General features: G+C 40.5%; 1 gene segment (V, D, J or C); it reads right to left on the bottom strand.

Moving 5' to 3' along the window:
- Positions 1-6542: 6542 nt before the first annotated feature.
- Positions 6543-7164, bottom strand: LOC118829691. The segment is given in 2 exon segments: positions 6543-6880; positions 6984-7164. Coding segments are annotated over 2 exon segments (384 nt in total).
- Positions 7165-7510: the final 346 nt, after the last annotated feature.

The following is a 7510-nucleotide window of genomic DNA, read 5'->3' on the forward strand; positions in this document are numbered from 1 at the left end:
CAAGGTGCGCCACTACTAACAACCAGTTCACCAAACTCAACCTAAAATTAGGTACTGGTTCTACCAAACCGGTACGAACTAGTTGAATGCCAGCACTGGGCTCACCTGTATACTCACTATAGTCGTATTTAGGGTGGCATCAATTTCAAAATGGAGACAAAAGATGTCTTGTCATCCTGTAGAGAATTCAGGTAATATGGAGGTTGGACTCTAAAAGTCTCAGGAAGATTTTGGAGAAACCAAGTCCTTCTTCAGGCATACTTAAATGCTTAAATGAGTCTCTCATCTTAAGTTTTTGGAAGTTTTGTCCATTGATCCAGATCAAAATTCTTCTGTGTCAGTTCATTCTGTTTATTCTCCCCTACATTCACCGCAGGGTGGGAGAAGGGGGCCCTACTCAACAGGCTCTTAGCCTTTTTTAGTCTCTCTTAACTTGGAGCGGTGCCTGCAGAGCCCACTGGCTGTCTCCCTGTCATCCTGAGCCCTTGCCAGGTGCCCAACCCAGCTTGCTTATATCTTTTCTTCCTTTTCTTCTTTGAAGCTCCTCACTGGTTACATGTTGTACTCTGATGAAATCCAACATGATATTCATTTTTAATTCTTCGAGAACTGTGGCAATCCACATCTTGCTCCCATGCAATGAGATTCATAGAATATGGATAGGAATAAAGATTGCACCTGCGATGTCATTTGTATAGGGAACTCTCAGGTGAGGAAATCTCCTCTACCAAGGCAAGTTGGCCTCTTCTTGGAAATATATAGTCTTAGATGGTACATGTATAACCTATATCAGATTTCATGCCATCTTGGGGAGTGGGGAGGGAGTACATGTGTCGGGGGTGGGGAATTTACTTTATAAAAGTAGCTTTAGAAAAGTGAACATTGAAAACAAATAATAAATAAATAAATATTTTAAAAGAAGAAATATGTAGTCTTAAACAGTTGATTAGAGCACTGATTAACACAAAGTATCAGTGCCAAAGGTAGGATTTAAACCCAGCACTTCTGACTACAGAACCAGTGAGTCTTTCTACTGTCTTCTGACTCATGGGCCAACATGGTTTTCATCATACATTATTGACTGCATCTATTGAAATACGGTCGCAAAAACAAAAAATCTTTCAGAGACCAGTTGACCTATTCTTTGTGTTATCTGTGACTATGGATTATCTGTGCCCTTGCTGTCCTCTCTTATTACGGCTAATTTAGAATTTACTACATCTTTCAGTGTCTAGGATACTACCATGGTATTAAAAGGCCAATTAATGCCTCTTCCTCCCCATCAAGGGAAGGTTTTCAGAGAAATTATATTTTAAAAAATATTTCCAATTTGCCTGAATTGAATACAAGAAGGACAGTGAATGTGGTTGCCTCTAGAAAATTCCTAAGCTCCTTTAATGAACCCACACTTTTAACAGAAACTTGGCATTACCATTTTTAATATGATTATGTGATAGTTTTATAAATAATTTTAATAGAATAATATAGCAAATTATCATTTTTTGTTTATCAAATATTTGTATTATCAATTTTTGTTTGATTTTGTAGGCAACCAGGGTTAAGTGACTTGCTCAGGGTCACACAGCCAATAAGTGTGTGAGGCCAGATTTTAACTCAGGTCCTTCTGACTCCAGGGCTGGTGCACTATCCACAGCATCACTTAGCTGCCCCTCAAATTATCATTTTTAATATTGAGTGGATAGCTGGACTTGAAGCCAGGAGAACCTGGGTTCAAGTCTTGCCCCTGGCCCAGACTGGCTATGTGACCCTGAGCCAGTCACTTTACTCCCTTGAATTTCAATTTTCTCATCCATAATATGAGGAGTTTGGACTACATCAGTCAGTCTGTCAATAAACATTAAATAGCTACCATGTGCCAGAAACGGTGCTGTTCTGGAGATTTGAAAAGAGGCAAAAAGTCCTGCCTTCAAGAAGCTTACAATCTAATGGGAGAGAGAATGAGCAAACAACTACATACAAACAAGCTATATATGGAATAAATGGGAAATAATTAAAAAGAAAAAGTACTAGAATTAAGAAGGTTTGGGAAAAGGCTTCCTGTAAAAGATGGGATTTTAGTCAGCCTAAATGTGGTTACTAAGGTTCTCTCTAGCTCTAGATCTATGACTCTTCGGATCCTAAATACTTTAACTTAAGTTCCAGCTCTATTGCTTGCTAGCTGCGAGGCCAGTAAGTCATGTGGCCAAGTCACTAAAAATCTGAAAGTTTCAGTTGTCTCTCATTTATTAAATGGAGACAGGAATAGCTTTATTACCCACAGAGATTGGTAACTGCTATTAAAATCTGTGATTTCATCTTTTTGCATATGCTTCTCAACAATTCAAATCAGAATCCCTTCAAACAGGTAGTGGATTACTGTAGCCAAAAAATTCAGGACCTGGTGGCCAAATCACTGGCCTCTTTGTACTTAACTGGGTTAGTGTTGAGGACTGGACATATTCAATTCCTTGTCCCACCTACGCTTGAAACCATCTTGGTAGGTAGGACCTACCATTTATTAAGAGCATACAGTGTATCTGGCACAGTGATGAGCACTGGAGATACACTTTGCAAGATACATGTGTTGACCAAGTAGGTTATGTGTAGGTTAATATAGGTTTGTTTAAATGTGGCTCACAAGGAAGGTGTGAAGAAAAAAACATCTCTGGACTCTTGCCCATTGTCCTCAAAAGCTCTTACCAACTCCACCCCTAACACAACATGGAAGATTTTAAAAATCACCCTTTCCTCCAATGACTTGATTCTCATACAAAAGCCCAGGCTTGAATGCTAGTTACAAAAAGAAATGTAAAAACATGGCCCTGCCATCAAGGAATTCATGTTTCATGAAAAAAATGAAAAAATAAGCAAGACATACATTTTTAAAGGAAGGTAATCTCAGAGAAAAGGCAATAGCAGCAGGACAGTGGTGAGGAAGGTGTGTGTTTGGGGTAAGGAGGCAGAAATGCCTTCCCTAAGAAGGCAGAATTTGAACTAAGTGTTAAGTGAAGGCAAGAAAACTAGGCAGCAGAAGTGATGAGGGAGAGCATTCCCAGAATGAGAGATAGTCAGTGAAAAGAAACAGAGTCAATGGATGGAATGATCTGTGCCAAGAACAGCAGAAGGCCAGTATTGTTCAATTGTAGAGACTATGGAGGGAGTAAAGAATAAGAAGACTGGAAATGCATGAAGGAGATAGGTTGTAAATAGATTTAAAAACCAAAAAAGGATTTTATATTTGATCTTGGAGATGATAGGGAGCCAATACAGTTAATTGAGGAGGAGAGTGACATAATCATCCCTGTGCTTTTGGAAAAGTACTTTGTCAGTGAGTGGAGGATGAATTAGAGTGGAGAAATATTTGAGACAGAAAGACCAAATAGAAAGATATTGAACTGGTAACTGAAAGATATTGAAAGAGTCTAGGAGGGGCAGCTAGGTGGTGCAGTGAGTCCTGGAGTCAGGAGGACTTGAGTTCAAATCCAGCCTCAGACACTTGATACCCTTACTAGCTGTGTGACCTTGGGCAGGTCACTTAACCCCAATTGCCCTGCCTTCCCCCCTAAAAAAACCCAGAAATAGTCCAGGAATGATGTGAAGTGGGCCTGTACCAGAGTCCCTTCTGTGTGAGTGGAGAGATAATAAATACAAGAGATGTTCTAAAGGTAAAAAGGACAATTTTTGACAGTAGATTAGATATGTGGAATGAGTGCAAGAGAGAAGTCAAAGATGGCACTGATGTTTCAAGCATGGATGATAGGGAGGATTGTGGTGCTCTAAAAAGTAATCAACAAGTTGGAAAGAAAACAACTTTGGGAAAAGATAATGATTATCTTTTTTTTTTGAGATGCCTAGTGAATACCCAATTCAAAAGGACCAAAAGGCAGTTGAAGAAGAGGAACTAAAGATTAAGAGAGAGACTACAGCTAAATTTAGAGATCTGGGAATCATCTGCATAAGAATGATAATTGAACCCTGGTAGCAGATGACATCACCAAGTGAGAGAATACAAAGTTTCTTAAAAAGAGACTAGCACCCAAGACAAGCCCCTGGGCATCACTGACAGTTAGTGGGCATGATTTGAATGACAATTCAGTGAAGGGGTCTAAGAAGGATCAGTCACACAGGTCAGAGCAGAAACAGGAGAGAATAGTACCATGAAAATCTACAGAAAAGAGTATCAAGGAGAAAAATATGACAGTGTCAAAGGCTGAAGAGTAGTCAAGAAGGATGAGCCCAGAGTTAACATTTTACCATAATGAAATATCTTAGTTGGACTTTGGTGAAAGGCTACATGCATATGAATTTCAATCATTTTTTTATTTATAGAATTCTAACATTCTGAGTAGTCACAAGATCTAAAGTTAAGGAAATAAAAACTCATTATAAGTAAATTTAAGAGAATAGGAATTATGAAGTCTAGGCCAATTCAGTATGCTCCCCACTTCAAACTGGAAATTACCTCTTGGATGATGAAAAAAACCCTAGATCAAAAAGAGCTGTCCATTCCCCAATATGTCCCTAAGATCAGGAGATAATCAATTCCCTTTCCTATTCATGCTTTTCCTGGAACAAAGAAGTTACTATTATAACTTCAGAGGCTTTGTTTCCTGGGTCTTGCTCTCTCTGATGGGTTAATGCAAACACAAATACTGTACAATTTCTGTCAAAAAGGTACTCAACTGAGCGGAGGAAATTATGCAGATTTATTATTGAAGCCTTGTAGAACTAGAAAAAGGAAGGTCAAAAAGGAGGTTTGCAGGTGGATCCTTGGGTATACATATTTTAGAAGGACCTAGGACCAAGAGTTGGATCTTAGGGGCCATCTAGTCCAACACCTTCATCCAATATATGAGCAAAATGAGTCCCAGGGAATTGAATGGACTTGCTCAAAGTTTACACAGGCATCAGAGGTAGGGTTGAACCAAGATCCCCCACCCACAGAGTGAGAGATCTGTTCTGTTTTGTTTTGTTTTTCATTTTGCTATAGTCTGATGAAAGGTGGTAAACAGTAAGAAATCCTTGATAATCTGACAATTCATGCTCCAAAATGAAGGGAATTAATACCCTAGGTATTTAAACAGCTCCTGAATCAATTGGGATGGGAGTAGTTAAGATAGAACAAAGAGCAGGATCGGGATGAAGTTTCAGTTCTCTAGAAAAATGGGATTAATTCATGCAATGCAGCTCAGAAATGCTTCAAGAGATTATGGGATCATTGTTTTGTTGTTTATCCTTCATTCTCGAAGAGGACTAATGACATCATGAAGGTTATGTCTTGACGCCTGTCAATTGGATTTCAGTGAAGCACAGCTTTGCAAAGTCATCAGTTCCACTCTCTCCTCCAGAGTCATTGGAGTCCAGTGGCAAGACAAAAGTCAAGATAACTGGCAATGGATCAGGATACATAAAACTTGACTGAAACCCACCTGATTGCCAGAGCTGGAAGGGAACTTAGTGTCTTTCTAGTCCAACTCTCTCATTTTGCCAATAAAGAAATCAAGGCTAAGTAACTTCCCGAGATGACACATAGTAATAGTCAGAGGGACAAATCTGAACCCAGGTCCTCCATCACCAGAGATAGCGCTCCTTCTACTGGACAGTACAGTCTCTCATTTGTGTAACAATTCATAATTCCCGGGCTGTTTTCCTCACAATAAGCTATAAGGATGATTCTGCAAGTGCTCTTAATTAAGGACTAGCCAATAGAAGTCCAGTTCTGAAAATAGTAAGTGCCAGTCAGAGTTGGGTAAGTGAGCTCTGAGAGGGTCAAGACTCATGTGGAGTGCTCTGGGATCTAGTTATGTCCCTTCTGCGTTGGCTGGAGATTGTAACAGAAAACTGGCCAAGGAGGGTCAGTCATTGTCGCAGGACTGGGATCTCAGTGGCCAAGTCCATCTTTCATATTAGTATAACTATTTTTTTTAATTGAGGAAACAAAGAAGGAAAAAAAATATTTGCCTAAGGTCACACAGCTAGTAAATGACCAAGTCGGGCTTAGAACCCATGTCTTCCAGTGTGCTTTCCATCAGGCTACCCTGAGCTTTCTCCTGTATCCAAGGTCAGTGGAACTCTAAAAAGAAGAGATTACCTAGAAGAAGAGAAAGGCTCTGGTCTTGCAGCTTTGCTGTTGGTTTTGAGCTCTGGTCCAATAGAAGAATTCTCAGACTTTCCCTGATAATGTCAAAGGTATACAGAGAGAAATGTGGGTATTTTAAATGTTTGGGACTCATCTTTAGTCATCTCTACTATGAAATTTATTCCAACAAGTGTTTGTGGGGAAAATTGACAGTTTTCTGTATCTGACCAAGATGTGAATACATTATCTACCACTTCCCATCTGTAAAACTTCTGCCAAGTCACAACTATTCTCTGCCTTGGTTTTCTCACCTATTAAATAAAGAGCATTGCACCATTAAGTCTCCAAAGTCCTTTCTCATTCTAAATCCTGTAATTCTTTGACTCTTTATTCTTCCTTGGGAACAGCACTGCCCAGTCTGAGGGACTCTGAAAAGAAAGAAAAAAATTCTTAGAGGAACATTTCAAAGACTTTCTGCAGGTTTGTGTTCAGCTCCCCTTATGAGACCTCCCACTGTGCCACTCAGAGCACAGAAGTACGCAGCTGAATCTTCCTCTTGAACATGGAGCTTCCTCAGATGGTAGGAGGTTTCAGTCTTATTGAGATTAGCCTGAAAACCTTTGTTGCTTTCCTCTGAAGTATGTCTCAGGAGGAGCTGAAGCTCTCGGTTGGGATACCAGACATACCAGAAGAGATAAACGGCCCCAGAATAGGAATAAGTGCATTTGAGCTCCACTGGAGACCCTTCAGAGACAGAGACCCGGTCTTCAGGCTGAGTCACTGACTGTGCTTCTGTTGGTCCTATTAAAAATAAAAAAGGAAATCACTACAAACAGAAGGAAATATAGTTCAAAGGAGATTCTAAATGGAACAATGGAAATGAGTAGAATAAAATGTTACTCACTAGGTATGAATAGCATCACAAGGGCGAGAATGGACACAGAGGTCATGGCTCAATAGGATGAAGCTGGGGTTCCTCTCTTGTTGGGGGGTTGGTGGGTCAGTGGGACCAAAGGAAAAAGTCCTTCCTGTGAATTTCCAGGAGCAGGCTATCCCTCTGCGAGTCTGCTTACTTTCTGGCTGCTGATTCCATTGAGCTGAGGATGCTTCAAGAGTCCTTTCAGTCTGAGTGCCTTGAGGAGCTGTGGGCACTAGGGCTGGAAGGGAGGGAAGGGCATGTTACTGTGCTTCATTTTCAGAAGAGCCTGGCTCTGTGCAGCATCGCCCTCTGGAGGCCGATTACAAAGCATGGAGTACATGTGAGTGCCCAAACCCTCCCTAGACCCCCTGCCTCACTTGTGCTGTTTGCAAATGGAAAGGTCATGGCTATAAGCTCTGCTACCTACCATGGGCTCCTCTGTAATTCAGGTCCCAGGTTAGCCGGAATATCACTGAAAAGTGCTTAGAACATTCCTGGGGTGTTGTAAGGAA

This window comes from Trichosurus vulpecula, chromosome 8 (genome assembly GCF_011100635.1).
Source record: "Trichosurus vulpecula isolate mTriVul1 chromosome 8, mTriVul1.pri, whole genome shotgun sequence".
In the NCBI taxonomy this organism is placed as follows: domain Eukaryota; kingdom Metazoa; phylum Chordata; class Mammalia; order Diprotodontia; family Phalangeridae; genus Trichosurus; species Trichosurus vulpecula.